General features: G+C 39.1%; 1 protein-coding gene across 3 annotated transcripts in view; it reads left to right on the top strand.

Annotated features, from left to right (window-relative positions):
* The window catches only part of DTWD2 (DTW motif tRNA-uridine aminocarboxypropyltransferase 2), a 69,549-nt gene that overhangs the window by 27,420 nt on the left and 22,131 nt on the right, over window positions 1-19,998 (top strand). For all 3 annotated transcript variants that reach the window (XM_086868509.1, XM_086868511.1, XM_086868510.1), the window contains exons 3-4: window positions 1,421-1,515; window positions 14,746-14,935. In XM_086868509.1, the coding sequence (XP_086724635.1) occupies window positions 1,421-1,515; window positions 14,746-14,935 (285 nt within the window). The remainder of the gene's footprint in view (window positions 1-1,420; window positions 1,516-14,745; window positions 14,936-19,998) is intronic.

Raw genomic sequence — 19,998 nt, 5'->3', positions numbered from 1 at the left:
CAAGTTACTTTGGTCATCGTCAGTCTGTTGGAGATATCATGCTGCTGCCATGAAAAATGGTGGTGGATGTAGCAGCACAACTGCTCCTTCAACTCCATGATGTTTTATTTACAGAGGATCAGTAGATAGGGTTCAGAAAAAGCAAAATTAATAAAAAGTTTAGGCAACAGTAATAAGTGTTCAGAAAACTAATAGTACTAATTAACAGTACTTTGGGAGCAAGACAATGTGAGAGTACAGGTAGCTGCACATTGATTTGATATTTATAGAAGTAACATATGCCAAGAATGAGTTAATAGGGCCTCACAAGTTCACAAACACTGTATTGTTGAGATACGACTCTTAAATCAAAAGGCAGACCAAACCCTTCCCCCTTAGCCCTGCGTTTCATTAATTAATCCTGTGGTTTAGGGACTGATGTTTGGATGTTCATTGTCTGAATCATGAGGCATTCAGGTTGAGAATATTGTAAGAACTCATTTCTTTTACTGTGTATAGAGTTTTCATGATGCTTACCTTACATGCAGTGTCTTACCTCCTGCTAGGTTCAGCTAATAACCTTCCTTTGCTCATCTTACGAGAAGTAAAGAAACTGAAACTTCCATTTTTGGTGCTGGCTTGCTGTCATCATTAAGTGCAAGATAAAACTATGCTGCTTCCTTGATGGGAAAACAAAATTTGACATCCCACAAACTGAAGCTTAAATTGTACTAATTATTGTCTAGACAAAAGTTCATTGCCAGCTCTGCTAAATGAAGCACAGAAATACAGTGCTCTGAGGAGTAGATGTTTTGTTTCAGCTGTCATTACTTCCTTCTTTCTCCATTTTCTGAAGTCCTGCTTCAGTACAGCTCTCTTTAATGCTCTTTGAAGAATGAAGAGCCCCCTGCTCCCCACACAGGTGTGGTGGTCACCTTCCTCATTTGTGGCACAAAGAAGTGCACAGGTGTCTGATTACTCTGAAAGAAAATGACAGCAGAATGTTTGTGTTTCACACTCTCTGTTCTCATGCAACCCACGCTTTTTTTTAATCATCTATCTGTAGAAATCGAGCCCTTCTCTAGTTTTCTAATGATCCTGATACTATTACATTAATGCTAATGCATTCTTTTGCCCACTGTTTATTATTCTGTCATTTTTCTTTGAAAATTTTCTTTGTTACCACTTTTTTATACTGATAGCCTATTATTTATTATGATGATCATAGCTTAGTTGAGACTAAATTCAGTACTGTCAATCAAAACAATACAACTTGAAGCATCAAGATTTTTTTTTTTTTCCCTGAAGGTTTTTTGTCCTATTACCTGCTAAAATTTTTTCTCTATTTGTAGTAAACAGAATTTGATAGAAAGTAAAAACATTAACAATTCATAGAAGCTTTTCTTGATTTTGTTTAAAAGTAACTTTTCTTTTTTTACAGGAAAGTCGAGTGTTAAGAACAGTACCTTTGCTAGCGGCTTGTCTCCCTCCAGATAAATGTAAAATTTTGGTTGGTCGACGTTTTAATGAAGGCAGGTGAGCAGGATTGCTTGTGCATTTTCTGGTTCTCTGTGCATTATAGGAATATATCTTTCAGTGTCTTTTTTAACAGCCAACAGTGTTCTTAATTTTTATTTCAAGTGTACACTCACTTTGATATAACCTTCTGATTTCCAAAGGTAGTCAGAAACACCTGATACTGTTTGTTTAGGTTATATTCTCAGTTCTGTGCTCTTGGAGTGTTCAGATGGCTACTCTCAGACTCTTAGCTGTTTCCAGTTATGGAACTTCTTTCCTAGTACTAGGTCTATCTTGCTATTCTGTTTTGTTCTTTTTTGATTTACTTTATCTAAGTAACCATTTGGTGTCACTGAAGTAAAACTAATAATTTTTACTCAAGTTTGGGAATTTAAGAAAGCAGCCTTGTGGTGAGAAACTCTTAAAATTTGAGAAAAATATATCACTTTCTTCTTCCTCTTAAAAATCATGATAAGAAAGTATAGTTTTCAAAATTTTTTATATTATTTTTCTTTTTTTAATATTCTGAGACCTTGGATAATGCTTTCCCATACAGCATCTTTAATCTTCATTAGATGAAGCTAAATCTTAGAAACCAGGACTTGGTACAAATGCCAATGAAGTTTTAGTACATACATTTTCAGTAAAGCAAATAGAAATTGTGAATACTTACGAAGGAAATTGTATTATCAAACTGAGTTGAATCTGTAGAGGAAACTCTCTGTAGAGTTCAGTGTACAAAAATGTTGAAAGGTAATACAGAATGAGGCTTACAAACCAGAAAACATTAAAAATACATTGCTTTTCTTTCAGTCTTCTGTGACAATTTCTCTAATAATTACCTTAAAGGTTCTAGGCTGCATGGAAATTTTACTCCCTTCATGTTAACCATGAAAATGAGGCTGATACACATCAGGTAGAACACTGTCAGGTAGAATACAGTCTGTGCCTATTAAATTTTTGAATTCTTTTAGAATTGACGATTACAGTATTAAAGCTGCTTCAACATCCAGACATGTTTCTCTAAACTGGAAGATCCTCTTAAGTCAAAACCTGTTGTAGAATATTGCAGCTTCAAATTCTGTTTGATTTTTTTGCTGTGAGCCATGCTGGATGTGGTGATAGAAATGAACATTTTCATTATGTTAATATGAATTTTGGTGATCTGTCTTACTCAGGTGTGGGGCTAAAACTTAACACTTTCAGCATCTACAGTGTGCCTTGTACTGTGGATGTGAGACTGTAGAAATTGGGAGTGCTCAGCCATTGAGCCCATCTTCTTGGGAAGAGGAAGGAAGAGTGTTGGAGAAGAGTTATGTTCCAGCTTTACAATGTGTTATTTCTACATGTTTTTTCTTCTTAGCTATAAATGCATTTTGTCAGTGTTTTAGCAATATTCCTTCCTTGTAAAACAAAGGAACAGGCATATTTTAGACTTGTAGAAACATCTCAGTGTTTGCTGTAAGTGAGAAGGGCTGTACTGGTTGGTCCCTGATCTTCTATTAGGGTGAAAGTCTCTGCTGATGAGACTTCTAAAGCCTCACAAATTGCAGTGCTTCATCTTACATATTATGACACATTAAACTAGACAGGACTTGTTTGTGTTCTGGATTTCTTAAAAGCTATGCTGTCTATAAGCAGTTTGGTACCTACTGTACAGGCAACTTAACCAACCTTGCCCCCTGTTGGGGCAAGACTTCTGTCTTTGTTACTTTGAATGCTTGAATGTTACAGAATGCTTGCTGATACATTTTAGAAGTATCATTGTTTTGAAGCACATTAAGGCCATACCTTTGCTTTTTGTTGAAGTTGTCTGATACTATTTGTGTCCTTTGCTGCTGCCACCAGAAGGGCATGATTTGGAAGGGTATAAACCAGTATAACTCAAAATCTGTGCGGTCACTGACCTTGCATGTATACAGTGCCTGTAGATGGAGGAATGATGTGGTGCACACATTCTTTCTCTGCATACATGTAGAACCCTACCATGTGGCAGACCTGGCTAAGTGATAACCTGGATGATTGCCCATACTCTTGTAACTAATCATAATAGAATGGTAGTGGAAATATTTGTATTATTGGGGGATCCAGCAGCTCTTGGCAACAGCTCTGAAAACTTAGAACAGTTCAAGGGAACCTTTGTGAGCATCAGTAATTGTCATTATGGATTTGAGTAAAAGCTAAGCCATATGCAGCAGCTGATTTTCTTTGGAAGTTTCCATCACAGCAGCTCTAGCAGTGGCATGCCAACCACCAAATTGACAGCTGTGTAGCTGGCAGAGGCCTGCTTTTAAGGGGACATGTACATAACATCTGTTCTTATTAGGGCAAATTTTGGGAGGAAACCTCTGAATGGGGTCCTTCTAGAAAAGCAAATTCATGTGGCCCCTCCCCTAACTGGTTCAGAAAAATATTTTCTTGGAGAAAAGTGGAAAAAACTGTTTTTTTAACAAATGAAGTATATACAAGCATTAAAAAAAAATTATATTGAACAATGAAACCTCTCACAGTTCTGAAGAGATGGAAAATTCAGAAATTCCTTGTTGTGGGATGTAGCTCTGCTCATTCAGTCTCTTATCACTCCCTCCAGCGCTGGGATGCAGCATCCCAGCCCTGGTGGGACCCACATGAGAGCTCCTGGTGTTTGTCTGGGTTTTCAGTCCAGAGCAGGTTTGAACAATTCCAAGAAAAAGAAAAACCACTGTCCCGAGAACTTCTCTGCCTCAGCTAGCTAAAAACTAACTAAAAGCACAGGAGAGCTCTGTCCCACTGTCTGTCCGTGCTGCAGACACCACAGTCCAGGACCAGCATGTGGAGCAGTGAGTGCAATTTCTGAAAAGAAACTCCACACTTCTTCTTTCTCCTCTTTGCTCTCTGAACCATCTTAAAGGTGCAGAACTTAATATCCACTATAAACAGAACAGACAACTGGGGATACAAGCATCATAAAGTCACCCCAGGACACCATCTCAGCTGGGTAGCTCTCAGTGCCCATCGCTTGAAAGGGAAGGCAAGTTTGCTGTCGAAGTGCATCTTGGTTATTTTTCCTATGGTTTCTAATTGGCATCCAAAATGTATGAGGAGAACAAAGGGATTTTATAAGGACCTCTAGAACTGCATCCTACAGAATAACTGGCATGACCTGAATGAAAGTGTAACATTTAGATGTCCAGTGGTTATGACAGTAAGACTGAAAATCAGGATTTTAACTTTCTTTGGTGTTTGGATAAAAGAGTAAACATAAAGCACTTTTTTTGTTTTGTTTAGAATTTCCTCTAGTCACTTCCTTCTTGGGTACACTTTTTTCATGTGGTTTAAAACTGACACACAAATTGTGCAGATTACATTTACCTAATTCTTGGTTTGCCTATTTTGCAAAAATGTTAAAGAACCAACTTTGGAAAATCATGCCAGAACTAGAGATCTTCAACATATAATTGGCACCATAAATGTAAAGATGAGAAGGGATTAATCCAATTTTTTTTAAGAGCTAATATGTGATTTTTCTTAGTCTTTGCAATTCTTCCTGCAGTCTGGCATTTTAATTCTACTGGAAATATGAGGTGTTTGCATGGTGACTTTGCTTATCAGATAGCATTGCTCAAATAAAAGACCAATTCCATTGGTTATCTGGGTTTTTTACCCCAAATACTTAAAGACTTTAACTCTGGCTTCTTTTTTTGGTATTGATTACATTAATGTCAGACACTGGGATTTCTTTGATGTATTAAAATGATTAAGCTAGAAGTGAACGGTTTGGCATGAGTACTTAGAGCATGGTGGTATTGTACAAGTAACACTTCTGTGAGTTATTATTTGCTATTTTCCTTTAATGATAATGAAAGTTATTAGTACATGTGATATGGTGAGCAGGGGCAGTTGAAATATGCAAAAGTGTTGGGGAGAACAGAGTGGTAGCTAGGGCATATGTTGTCTCAATTCAATGAAGTGATTACTTACTCCTGAACACAGAGTTAAGGTATAATTTATATAGCTGGGTATATACTATGCAGTATGGTTTTTTGAAACTGCAATTACCAAAGTGTTCACATTAGAAGGATGTCTATTAAAATGCTCTTTACAAAGATACAGAACTTCAAAAAAGTGGAATGTAGCAGGGTGGGCAAAAAAAAGTGCTAATGTCTTTTCCCTGCATTGTTTGTAGACTTGTATCTAACAACTGCAGTATATTTGAGCACAGAATCACAGGATGACTAGATTGGAAGAGACCTTCAAAATCATCAAGTCCAACCGATGCCCTAATACCTCAAATAAACTATGGCACCAAGTGCCATATCCAGTCTTTTTTAAAACACATCCAGGGATGGTGACTCTACTACCTCCCCAGGCAGACCATTCCAGTATTTTGTCACTCTTTCCATGAAGAACTTTTTCCTAACGTCCAGCCTAAATTTCCCTTGGCGCTGCTTAAGGCTGTGTCTTCTGGTTCTGTAAGTTGCTGTCTGGTGAAAGAGAATGACCCCCATCCGACCACAGCCACCTTTCAACTAGTTATAGAGAGTGATGAGGTCACCTCTGAGTCTCCTTTTCTCCAGACTAAACAACCCCAGCTCCCTCAGCCGTTCCTCACAGGGTTTGTGTTCCAGGCCCCTCACCAGCCTCGTTGCCTCCTCTGGATTTGCTCAAGTGTCTCAACATCCTTCCCAAACTGAGGGGCCAGAACTGGACACAGCACTGCAGGTGTGGCCTCACCAGTGCCCAGTACAGGGGGAGAATGAACTCCCTGCTCCTGCTGGCCACACTATTACTGATACAGGCCAGGGGCCATTGGCCTTCTTGGCCACCAGGGCACAGGGCTGGCTCATGTCCAGCTGCTGTCACCAGCACCCCCAGGTCCCTTTCTGCCTGTGTCCAGCCACACCGTCCCCAGCACTACAGGGGGTTGTTGTGGCCAAAATGCAGGACTCGGCACTTGGACCTATTCAGCTTCATCCCACTGGACTCTGCCCCTATATCCAACCATTGCAGATCTCTCTGCAGAGCCCTCCTCCCTACCAACAGATCAACGCATGCTCTCGGCTTACTGTTGTATGCAGATTTACTAATGAAAGACTCAATACCCTCATCCATGTCATCAATACAAATATTGAACAGAACAGGCACCAGCACAGAGCCCTGAGGGACACCACTGGTGACTGTCCCCAGCTGGATGCAGCACCACTCACCACCACTCTCTGGGCCCGGCCAGTTCTTAACCCAGCAAAGCGTGCTCCTGTCCAAGCCATGGAGTGCCAGCTTCTCCAGGAGTTTACCGTGGGAGACAGTGTCCAAGGCCTTGCTGAAGTCCAAATAGACACATCCACAGCCTTTCCTGCATCCACCAGGAGGGTCACCTGGTCATAAAAGGAGATCAGGTTGGTCAAACATGACTTACCCCTCCTAAACCCGTGCTGGCTGGGTCTGATATCCTGGCCAACCTGTAAGTGCTGCATGATGACACTCACTATGAACTGTGCCATAACCTCACCAGGTACAGAGGTTAGGCTGACTGGCCTATAATTACCAGGATCCTTCTTCCCACCCTTTTTGTGCATGGGTTTGTTTCCAGTCATCTGGAACCTCACCAGTGAGCTAGGGCTGTTGGTAAATGATGGAAAGCAGCTTTGCAAGCTCATCTGCCAGCTGCCTTATCACCCTGGGGCCATAGATTTATGAACACCCAAGAGGCTCAGCAGTTCTCTGACTGCCTCCTCCTTATTAACAGGGGGACCATTCTGCTCCCTGACACCATCTACCAACCCAGGAGGACAGCTGTCCTGAAGGCAAGTTACTTTTCTAATAAAGACTGAGGCAAAGAAGGCATTAAGCACTTCTTTCTCCTCATCTGCAGTTACTAAGTTCCCTCCGTTTTTCCAGTAAAGAACAAAGGTTGGCCTTACCCTTTCTTTTACCATTCATATATTCATAAAAAACATTTTTTATTGTATTTTACAGCAGTATATTTGCTATTCACTATGAATTTCTTAGGGCAAAACCAGCTATAGTTGTTATGCAACAGAGTCTCTTATGCATGAATAAAATACAATTTATTGAATTCATGCTCGTTTTGGGCTACAAATAAAATGTTGTCACTAATTGTTCTTGTATAATAATACTGTTTCACTCAGTGGTAATATTGGGCATATATTGAACAGAGATAACAACTCTGTCTAATATCTAATATGTAAAAAAATTCAATTATTTTGATGCTACAGTTTTATAAACAACCTTGACACTATAGTTTTTAAGTTCCATTTTATATTTTGTGACTGGATGGCGTGATTTTACCTTTATTCTACTTTTCTGAAAAGGTAATCTAATCCTCAGTGTCGTGGTTTTAAAGCAGTAACTAAAAACCAACTTATTTCTTGCTATGAGATATGGATTAGAACAAGAGCAAAACAGGCTTAAAACTTAAAAGGAATAAAGAAAGTTTATTAACAAAACCACAAGAACAAAAACACCAGAATAAACTTCCAGAAAACCCTTTTATCTCTCGCTACTTAACCATTCTCTTGTACATGTGACTACATAGAGACAAAAACTTTGGAACTTTGGTGTTTAAAACAGTCCCAATTCCTGCTACAGTCTTTTCATCAGTCTTTGTAGAGAAACAGAAGTCCCTTTCTGCTAATCTATGGAGTTTCTCACACAAAAACTATTTCTATTATAGCTTTCTATTTTTCTGATGCCAGCTGCCCGGAAATCTTGTCATCAGAATTCACTCCTCCCATTTCACATCACTCTGAGGTGTGTATGGGCCATGAGTCTAGGGATGGCATTTTAAGGATGACTTATTCAAAGGCAAAAGTTATTCAAAGTCTCTTCATCTGTCTCTGTGAGCTTCTCTGGAAACAGTTTTCTCATTGCCCCCAAGGCTTCAAATCTTCGCTTCACTCTGTTCCAGCACTTCACTGTATCACAGTTACTCTACATTTTACTCAAAATCCACACTTTGAACACTCCATTCCTCCCAATATACTCTGTCATGAATTAAAGGAGTTTTTTTCAAGACCTTATTGTCCATCTCCATAGCTTTAACAGAAAAATATTTCAGCTTATAAAGCATCTCCTTACTCTCTACCTTTTCTGAAGCTTATTTTCTTAACTGTCTCTGATAGTTTATAAAGTCTCTTTACATGTTGATCACTCTCTTTTTCTCTCTGGATAAAAGGTTAATCTGCAAGTTTCATCTGGGCAATGAAAAGATTAAAATCTTGCCCAGGCTTTGTAGATGGTTCTGTGATCTCTGCTGGAGCAGCAGCTGGAGTTGTCTGCGATGGAAGATTCTTCATGGCTGCTCTGCAGAGTGTGGTCACTGTCTCAGCCTGCCACAGGTCAAGAGCTTTTTTTCTTTCTTTACTCGGCAGTCTCTGGTGAATTCAGTCACAGCAAAAAAACTGCAGCCGAGCCAGGGACCGGCCTGGCCCGGCCCGAGCCCGGGGCAAGCCCCGCAGGCCCCATCTCCCGGCCGGGAGCCGCGGCAGGCCCAGCCCAGCCCCTGCCTGGGCCGCGTGGCTGGGCAGAGAATGGGAGGCCTGGAGCTCTGTTACCTTTCACAGCCAGGAAATAAAGAGGACAAGAGTGCTCTGACTTTACATCTTAAGGAGGTGTTCACAGGTTGATTTCACTTTTTAATGGTCAAAACTGCTGTCAGTTCTTAGAAATGACTGATAATTGGTCAGGAGGAATGACTCCCATCAGCCACCAGCAGCTTCAACTTCCTTAGCTCCCAAAACCACCTTAAAGGTAAAGCCACCCCATGACAGTTCAGGTAACATTTTTTGTGCTTTTTTTTGTGTGCTTTGGTGTCATTATGCTATCAAACTAAATTCACACATTTTTGCCCCTTACCTCAAACAAGAATGACTAGATGCAGGCAGAGATCATCAGCCTGTCACAGCTTTTGTTCTGCGTGTGAAAGTAATTAGTGCTGGTTAACTGAATATGTGCTAATTTTCAACTGAAACTGTACTTCACCATATAAAATTTCAGATTTCTGAATGTAATTTAGATAACATTCTCTCTGAATGTTATAGACTTAAGCTTTGCAGTCAGTCCATAGCAGTTCTTTTCTGCCACTCCATCCTCCTCACACTTTCCTTCAGTGTGTGTGCTTTCCACAGGCTGCAGTGCCTTTCTAGGCATATTCACAGGGAACACACAATAACTCTTGCAGCTTTCTCTCTACCAAAACCTTGACATGAGCCCAACATGGCATATGCCACGTATGGGAAGTCCACCTCACTTGCTGCAACTACCTGAAATGAGGTTATAGTGAGGTGGCTGTTGGTTTCTTCTCTGAACTAACAAGCAACAGACAGAACAAGAAGAAATGGATCTCAAGATGTGCTTCAGTGGGAGATTTAGATTGGACAATTCCTTCACCAAAAGGGCTGTCAGGCAGTGGAGCAGGCTGCCCAAGAAAGTGGTTGAGTCACCATCCCAGGAGGTGTTTAAAAGACGTGTAGATAGGGAGTTTGGGGATATGGTTTAGTGGTGGACTTGGCAGCGTAATTGTTCAGTTGGACTTGACTGTCTTTGAGGTCCTTTCCAATGTAAAAAGTTCTATGATGGTCCTTGTGCTAATGTTTCTGTTCTTAAAGATTACGCTTTACTTACAGAAAAAGTAGATAAGTGATAAAGAAGTAGATAGAACAGGCACTCTTGCTGGATATCTCTTATGCTTCAGTCCTGATCCTAAGAGCCTCTTTCTGAATGTGGAAATGACAGAAGGTAGTTACCTTTATTTTTTATCCGTTTTATTACCTGATGAGAATTACTACCTTACGGGAATTACAGCAGTCCACAGTCTTCCAAGCACAGAAGTTCTGACAGAGGCAAAGGCACCTACCTATAACTAAGGTGAAATAGTAAAAATGATAAGAAAAATTGAGAAGTCCTCATTATCCTAATGGTTTTCTGTAAGTAGAATGTTACATCTGTTCTTTATTAGTAGTATTGTTTGCTACTGAATGGCAGTGTTGTATTTTTAAAATTTGAATGCTTGCCTTTCACAGTGGATCCATGTTGGATTAAAATCACTTAGAGAATTTGAGAGCAACTGAGTACACGTGTAATGAAAATGTTTATACCATAGTACAAAAATGGGATTATGTTTAAATTAAATTAAATTTCAAGAACATACATCCCAGAAATAATGATATGCTTCTTAAGTACAATCATGAGAATGTATAAATCTTCTGCGACAAAGTGGTTGGGTACTCAGACATGAATGAAACATCTGAATAGTTTTGCTTAGCAGAGATTGTTGTTATGCTAAATGGATTATAAAGGCCTGCAATACCTACTGCATGCCCAAACTAAAGCTGATTTATATGAGAAGCAGGTAATTTCTATGATGAAAGCAGCAAGTATTTATCTTATGGAGCTGAAGACTGTAGTTGTATCTTACAGCCTAACATTTAAATTGTGTCATCTGTTTGAGCTTTACATTAGCTGCTGGCCATGTCAAGCAGATAAAAAAAGAAAATGACTGTCTTCAGACTGATCTTTTCATTATTGCAATAAAAATCTTACCTGGATTGAAGTAAATTCCTGCACCAGTAAATGATACAACTTGCTTTCTCTTGGGAATTCCAGCATTTTCTGAAGTCTCCAAGTCTTGAAGTATTGCAAAGGGGCAATGAAAGAATTAGATATGTCATGTGTGTCGGTATGAAGGATTTTTTTTTTTCAGTGTTTCTAGAGGATATTCCTTCAATTACTTGAAATCATTCTGTTTTGAGGATAAGAGCAGCTGTAGGCCATCATTGGCTCTTGATATTACATATGTATTATAGAATTACAGAATACCAGCATGGAAGAAGACTTCAAAGATCATTTGGTCCAATTTTTTTTAGCAGAAACACAGTCTAGACAAGATGGCTAAACCTGTTCAGCCAAATCTTAGGTGTCCAGTGTTGGGGAAGTCATGGAAGTAACACTTGGTGGGAATTAAAGGAATGAAAGGACTAGGAAGAGGAAAGACTAGGAGAGTTAAGATTGTTAATCCTGGAAAAGAGATGAGCTAATTGCAGCCTTCTAGTACAGGAAGGGAGCTTACCAGACAGTAGTGGCAGTAGTGACAGAATGGGCAGGAGTGGATTCAAACTGAAAGAAGGTAAGCTTAGATTAAATATTAAGAAGAAATTCTTTACTTTGAGGGCGGTGAGGCACTGGGACAGATTACTCAGAGAAGCTGCCCCATCTCTGGATATGCTCAAGGCCAGGTTGGATGGGGCTCTAAGCAACCTGGTGTAGTGGGAGGTGTCCCAGCTTGTGGCAAAGAGATTGTAACAGGATGATGTTTAAGGTCCCTTCCAACCCAAGCCATTCTGTGATTTTGTGATGATTCTATGATCCTTGGATTGGTATGCACTGAATTGGTTTTCATCTGAATTGTACTTGAAGACTAAAATGTCAGTTGCAGTATTCATAATATGAACTTAAAGTGCTTCATAATCAATATGGGTTTGGATTAGTTTTAAGAATTCATTTTTTTAATCTTCTAAAAGTGTTAATGATTTAAAATCTATCTCAGAATTAGAATAGAATCTTTGAAGATTTGGGTTCTCAAGGCAAACATGAAAATAATGACTAGGTTTAAGCCTTGAGTACTAGATACCATGAAATGAGATGGCACCTTGCTTTTGATTTTATGTAGCAAGATTATTTTTAATAACTAAACTGCTACCAAATTACTATAGTGTAAGTAAGACTTAAAAAAATAGTGGACAGAGAAGTTTCTATGCATTTCTATTTGCCCTAGGCAAGCGCAGGCTTATTTTACAGATTTCTGGTTTCTATTTGCAATTCTTTTCCTGTTCATTTTGGAAAAATGGATCATTAGGTTTTGGTTTTGTTTGTTTGTTTGTGTGTTTGTTCTTCGTACTAAGTGATGTTGACAGTAATGAAACACATAGTGTTGAATCAGTCTGGACTGTTTGCTGGAGGGAGGAAGCTGTCAGTGAGGGAGGTCAGATGGTGGAATACTATCTCCAGGCTTATTGGTACACTGAATTCCATTTTACTTTGATTTCACATACATCCTCTATGGTCCCATTTGAGTCTTAATCTCAGGATCAAAATGTCTTGCACTGGAATGCCTGCCTGAGCTTGACATTCTTAAAACTGTATTTTCACATGCTTCCTCAGAGAGTGATAATGGAGTGCAGGTTTAAGTACAGCTTGTATATATCAACTCAAAATCCATTAGGAACCATTTCTTTCTTCCCTAGTCCTCCCCACTCCTACCACTGCTTCCCCCTACAAATACACATAATTCTTTCTTGATTTTTGGAGAAGTAGTGCAGATGCCCTTTTTCTGGAACTTACAAGCTCCAGGTGACAGTGACAACAGGAATTCTTGGGTGTGAACTTACATATTTACAGTGTGTCTATGTCTGTGTCCATAATATTGCACCTAGTGGATCTTCATAGGTATCACGAAGAGCCCACTTTATTTGCTGGCTATTGTTAATCCCATCCAGATACTCCTAAGATGTACTGGCTTCTGTTTCCACTTCACACTCTGTTCCAACTACGTGTAGCTCTTTTCATTTTACCGAACCCGATGCTCCTGATAACCACTGAGCTAATATGTAGAATTAATTTCTTATTTGATGTCACATGCTTTGGAAAGTCAGCCCTTGCTTTATATTTCTTTTTGCTTTCTGATTGAATCAATTCTGAAGACTGTGTGATGATACTGCTGAAATGAGTTTCGGACAAGTAGTGCAGTCTTTGTTATAAGACTAGCCTTTTTGTGGGTTCTCCCCTACTACTCTGCTTGACTACTACACTCTGGAGAGACCCCATCTGGAGTACTGTGTCCAGCTCTGGAGCCCTTAACACAGTAAAGATAGGACCATGGACATGTTGGAATGAGTCCAGAGGAAGGCCTTGAAGATGATCAGAGGGCTGGACACACCTCTTATGGGAAAGGCTGAGAACTGGAATTGTTCAGTCTGGAGAAGAGAAGGCTCCAAAGGAGACCTTATTGAAACTTTTCTGTATCTAAAGGGGGTTTCAAGAAAGATGGAGAGGGACTTTCACAAGGTCCAGGACAAGGGAGATGGTTTTAAACTGGAAGAGAGTAGTAGGTTTTGGTTAGATACTAGGAATAAATTCTTCACCGTGGTGGGAGTGAGGCATGGAAACAGGTTGACTACAGAAGCTGTGGCTGCCCCATCTCTGGAGTGTTCAAGGCTGTAGCGCTAAATGGAGTACAAAGAGACCCCCTTTATGTGTCCAAAGGACATCACTTTATTGCAGAAATCACTCCCTTTAATACCTGTAATCTCAACCAGACAGAACCAGAATTTACCAGAGGAAGGGCACACATTGGCTGGCTCAGCTGCAGTGCTGCTGTCCACGAGTCACAGCCACCTCTCACCCCCCAAACCAAGTTCCAACCTCCAGCCTGCAGCTGTGCCTTCCCACAGGGCCTTCTGGTGAGCATAAGCCTTAACAACTTCAGCAAATATATAACCTCATATTCCACACAATGCAGACTAGTTTAGGCTTGGTTTTTGAGACCTGGAATACTATTTAAGTGATAATGTCTCTTTCACAGACATTTATAGACTAAGACAGTGATGTCCTGCAAAAACTTCAGGAGTTTCCATGTACATTAACTGTACGCTTAATAGACAGTAGTTACTCCTGTGTTACCACTGACAAATGTAGATGCTGACAGGAAGGAAGCAGAGAAGTATGGGAACTATAACTGTAGCAGCTAGTATAAGTAGTAATTAAAAAAAACAAACAAACAAAAAACCCAAAAAGCAGTGGAAATGATAACATTTTCAGAAGTTTCTGGCAGGTGTGGGCCATGAATTGCTAATATTCTCTATATATAGAAGGTTAAAAATGGGATAATTGTAGTAATTTTATGCCAAGTGTTTGAACAATTTTTTTAGAATACATATATAAAATTTTTGTTAACAATTCCAAATGTCTTTGGCTCCAGTCGAGATTAGAATAGTGATTGAGCATTGGAAAATATATGATACATTGCTTTATGCAGCTTTCATTGATTACTTTTGTGGTTGTTTTTTGAATGTCCCCATTTAGAAGCTGGGGGAAAACAAACAACTTCTGAGGTGTTGGAAGGAGAAAGTGATAGATGGGAGTGGGACATTTTAAGTAAAATTTGGTGGAGATGAGTGGGAGATATCTGGAAGTATGTGTATGCCATGAAAACTTTCAATAATTAATTAAATTTTATGTTTCTGTGCCTTGAAGGTATCCTGAATTAGCAACTGTGTGCAGAAATCCCAATACTCTAATTTTGTATCCTGGAGCTGAAGCAACCAATTTGGAAGAAGTTGCAGTGATGTCTTCTAGTCCATCTGTTATGATCATCATCGATGGAACATGGAGTCAGGCTAAAGATATATTTTACAAAAATTCTCTCTTCCGCCTTCCCAAGCAGGTGAGTTATAAATTGTAAAATAAAAGTTCTAAATTTGTCTAATAGATGCTTGCTTCTGATCCGTCAGATGGGAACGGTTTTCTGAGGATGCAACCAGCTAACAAGAGAAAGACAGCTTTAGCACTTATTTAAGTCATTTGTTAGATTGTAAGAAAGATGATTGTGAATATTGAGTGTTTCCACTTTTTCAATTATTTGTTTGTTTTTGAGTTAGTGTATGTAACTTCTTAGTGAATCATTGTTTTGTAAAATTGAAAACTAATTTGCGTAGAAAATTTTAGTACCTTAAGATGTTAGAATACATAGATTGAAATAAGCACTTCTTGATTAAAATAAGCATTTCTTTCCCCCTGCATAAGTATTTTACATTGCAGAAATAGGAAAGCTGAAAGTTGAATTTTGTATCCTCTTAGGAAAGGGTCACACTCTTCTCATATGTGTTCTCCACCATATTTAAAACTCTCTCTCAGGTAACATGTGATAAATACTGTCCATTTGATTGTATGAACAATAATTTTGTGTCTGTATCTCAAGTATTTTCATCAGACTAGAATTGTTTGTCTACGTTTCCTTTTTTGGCAAAACTGCCATTTTTATTCAGGGATATTACTGAAAGTGTATTTTAGAAAAATATTACTACCAACAGTTTTACTAATGTACAAAATAATTCCTTTCATCATTGGATCATAATTGGTATCCCTGAGGCTGTTAAAATGTTTATTTTATTAAAGTAATGGAAAGCAAACTTATGGATCATTTTATGCACAAGTAATGCTTTTAAAATTATTAAATCCTGCCTAAGGCGAATTTGAACTGATAAAGACTTTGAAGGGATAGAACAAGTAAAAATATACTAAGATACTACACCAAAAAACTCTAGGAAAATTGAAAATTGAGCAATAGTATTGACTATGATGCATGAAGCCTTATTTAAGAAAATTAATAAATATATAAATAATATATATTTTAAAAAATCCATAATAACCAGTTTTTTACTTACTTTAGATTTATTTTACTATTGCATTAGATTTCACCAAGATATGAAAATGTATCTATGCACTACAAGAAATGAAAAAGCATTTCATATTTACAAAAAAATGTGTTTCTACCATAGGAGGTTATTACACCAGAAAGACTAGATATAAATCACATCTACATGAGATTTTATAGAAACCTAATTTGCCCATAATTATTTTCTGTATGCGAAGATGTTTTGTACAGAATTTCATAGCTGTAGGAGCAAATACTGGTGTAGGATGTTAATCTGTAACCCTCTGTACATGAACATGGATAAAAACATGTAAAGACATGAGAGCCCAGAGGGATAGTTTTCTGGATAGAAGTTGATAACTTCTGTAACTGTGTACCTTCCCTCCCTGCAAGTGGGCACCTCTGTACAGGGTGTAAGACTTTGTAGGAGGGAACGACTGGATATGGTTTATCATGAGGGTGAGTCACAGACTTCTTTTCTGAGAAAGTTCAGGGGTATTGATTGATTTATGAGACAGTGATGCAAAGGATAATACTTGAAGCTATAGGGAAGATCATCAGCAGACAGCAGGAATATAAAAAACATTATTGGGAGACTTGCTTCTTTGTGCATACTGGAATTCTGTATCGCATCAATTGTAATCTTTAACGATTGCAGTTATTAATCGACAGTCTACTTCTTACCTGGTCCTTTTTTTCAAGGGAAGATGTATTCTGCCATCCTTACCCTATTTTTTTATTAATTTTTTCTTAAACTGTGGTAGATGGTTTCATCCTTCTGCTAAACATACCAGAGTTAAAATCAATACTTGTTTTTCTTTTATTTTATATGCCACTTGATGCTTTCTATTATTCAAATCACATGGGCATGTTATAATGACATTGTTGAGTTCCCAAATAGAAAAATAGCTTCCTGCAGGAAAAAATGTTTTCCCATGTTGAAGTGTGACCTGGCTGACTCCAGTCTCTTAGATCAAGTTTAAAGGTTACATTCAGTGGTTTGACTGTCACTTTAGCTTTATTTGTATTTGTATTTAGCTGGGCTGTGCTACGTCAGAACTTGTGCTGTAGCTGCAAGCAGTCACCTGTGAGGCAGGTGAGGCTCAGTGAAGGCACCGGCTGAGTGCAGAGCAGTGCAAAGGCTGTGTTGGAGCACTGTGTGCACACCTGCATGTTCTACTAAGTGTGGTCATTTTGTGTTGAAATGAGCTTGATGCACCTGTGCAACCCCCTAGAATTTTGAAATGGTTACAATTATCAGTAATGTGGGAGAGGGTTATTATAAAACTGTCTGTGAGTAAACACCAGCACTGTTAGGGGCTAAACTTTATTCACCCTATGAGTGTTCTGTTTCATCTTTCTCACTGAGCTAGACATCATGGCCAACACTGTAGGGTTTTTCTGGCTTTTCAGTATTCCTATATAATTTCTTGTTTTCTACATCATAGTTCATATTTAAATACTCTGTAAATGGTTCTCTATTTGGAAAGAGTTTTTGCTGATTGTGTCTTGAAACTTCGGATTGATATTGCAATTTTGTGAGATGGAAGTGAGTAGAATATCCCTGTATTTGAAATTCAAGAAGGTGGGCTCTGGCCCCAGAGAGTGAGGTGGATATGACAACAGCTATATAGAGGGAATGTTAAATGTGAAAAGGATGTGCTACCTGTGGGCATTATCTGCAATATAAAAAGAAACTAGAATTACTCAATGAATGGTGATTTAAGCTCTTAATCAATATTCTGGAGGCAGAAAAGAGCTATTTTAGTAATGACAAGGTTAGCAATTTTTAATTGCAAGACATACTACAAAGACATAATAGATTGGAGGCAGTGAAAGGAATATTTAATTGTGTTACTTTACAGCTTTGCTGATTTTGGGTTATACAAACTGCTGCGTTGAATGATTTTCAAGATACTGTGGGATGTTTTAATAAACTTAGCTGTTGTTTTAAATTACTATTAAAATATTGAGATCTCCAATCAAAGCTCTTTTAATTAACAGCTCAGGCAGCAGAACATTTTTCTTTGAAAAAAATGTTAAAAGAAATTTAAATTGTGCTCTTTGAGAAAGCCCCAGAGGAAATATATATATATATGAATAACATATTTAACTTAATCAGAAAGATGTAAATTTATGTCTTGATCCAGAATCATTCTTACTATCTGGATATTTTTCATAAATTACAAAGCATGAGCTTGGATAAACTTCATAGCAGAAACGTATGAGGCACTGGGCTTAAGGTGACTTTACAGAATCACAGAATCAACTGGATTGGAAAAGGCCTTTAAGATCATCGAGTCCAACCTAGGACAGAGCACTACCATGTTAACTTGGTGGCACTGATACCAGACACCACATCCAGTATTTCCTTGAAAGTCTTTTCACCTTCAGGGATGGTGACTCCACTGCATCTTTGAGCAGCCCATTCCGGTGCCCAATCACCCATTCTGTAAAAAAATTCCTCTTAATGGTCAGCCTAAACCTCCCCTAGAGCAGCTTAAGACTGTGTCCTCTTGTCCTATTTTTAATTGTGTGGGAGAAGAAACTGCACCCCACCTGGCTACAATCTCCTTTCAGGGAGTTATACAGAGTAATAAGGTCTCCCTTGAGCTGCATCTTCTCCAGGCTAAATGCACCCAGCTCCCTCAGCTGTTCCTCATATGACTTTAATAGCCTTTAATATGATTATTACATTGATTAAGTAGGGTACTTCCTGAACTGGCACCCTTTGGAGAAGCACATTATCCCAGGATGTTTTGCATAGCCACAGCTGAGGGAATGGTCACACTCTGCAGGCTCTCGTGCAACAGCTGCTGTTACAGAAGAAATATAGAGAAGGTATTCAGTTACCTTGGAGGAGCTGATGCAATTAATCGGAAGAACTAGCCATTTGGCACAGTTCTTGTGGTGATGTATTGTGTGAAGCAATCATAGACCACTGTGGGTGAAGCTGCTTCTGTTTATGAGGAGATAAGTAGAGCACAGTGGGGAGAGATTACTGAACCCCCACTTTTGGCCTTCTACTCCTTCAGCACCAAATAAGTATTGAAAAATTACTTATGGTGTATGGTATGTTATATATGGTGTTTTCATATAAAAACGTCAACAATCTATCCCAAGTATTTACTGTTTTATTGGAAGTAGATAATACAGAAATCATTTTTATGGATAAGTATTTCTGGATCACTATTGTCAATCCAGGAATCTGCTATCCCAAACCTGAGTGAATTATTTTTATCACCTATTTTTATTGTTTTCCTTTTTTAAAAACCCAGTGAAAATCTTTAGGTCATCATGCTTATGCTGGATAATTGTAGAAAATAAATATCAATCTCTTTAAAGTATTGTAAAGTGCTACATGGTTGGTTGTTGGCTTTGTTGGCTGTTTTTTGGAAGGGTTGAGAAGTAAAAAGTTTACAGGCACTTTCTGGATAATGTGGTTTACTTATTTTTTTTTTTTTTTTTGCCATCTTCCTGGTCTTGTGGCTGCCCAAGGTGCAGCCAGGTCAGGGCAGGAGTGTCCCTGCCTGGCCTGCATCTTCCTCCTTCCCCACTCTTGGGGTGGGTTGAGGTTATCTTGCTGTGGCACTGAGAGAGAGCTGAGTTCCAGGGCTAAATGTTGTGGGACTTGAGGAAGCATGTGATTATTTTGAGGCTTTGATAGGCTTTGCACTGAGTTCTGTGTCCACTGGAGGGGAGTTTGGTCATCTTTTAGATGAAGGCTTTGAACCCCTTGTTTGTTGTATGTGTTTGTCCCCCCTGGGACCTCCAAGATCTCGGCTTGTCTCAGGGTACTGTGCTTTTTTCTGTGTGAGGCCATATCCATGAGTCCTGCTGGCATGCACCTGTCCTTGCTCACCACTGATCTCATCTGGCTCACCCCTGTTGGGGGGACAGTAGACCCTTGCCTTGTCTGCACTGCTGGCAGTGACTCAGCCCTGGGGGTAGCCTGGTGCCCTTTGGGCTCACTGGCTCTTATTCAGGGCTCAGCAGAGGTTTTGCAGTTCTTGGATCCTGGTTTTTTTCTGGTGTCCCATGCTCCCTCCTCAGAGGAGGGGAGTTTTGGGTCA

This window comes from Cyanistes caeruleus, chromosome Z (assembly GCF_971803275.1).
Source record: "Cyanistes caeruleus chromosome Z, bCyaCae1.hap1.1, whole genome shotgun sequence".
NCBI lineage: Eukaryota > Metazoa > Chordata > Aves > Passeriformes > Paridae > Cyanistes > Cyanistes caeruleus.
This window is presented reverse-complemented; position numbering and strand designations above follow the sequence as displayed.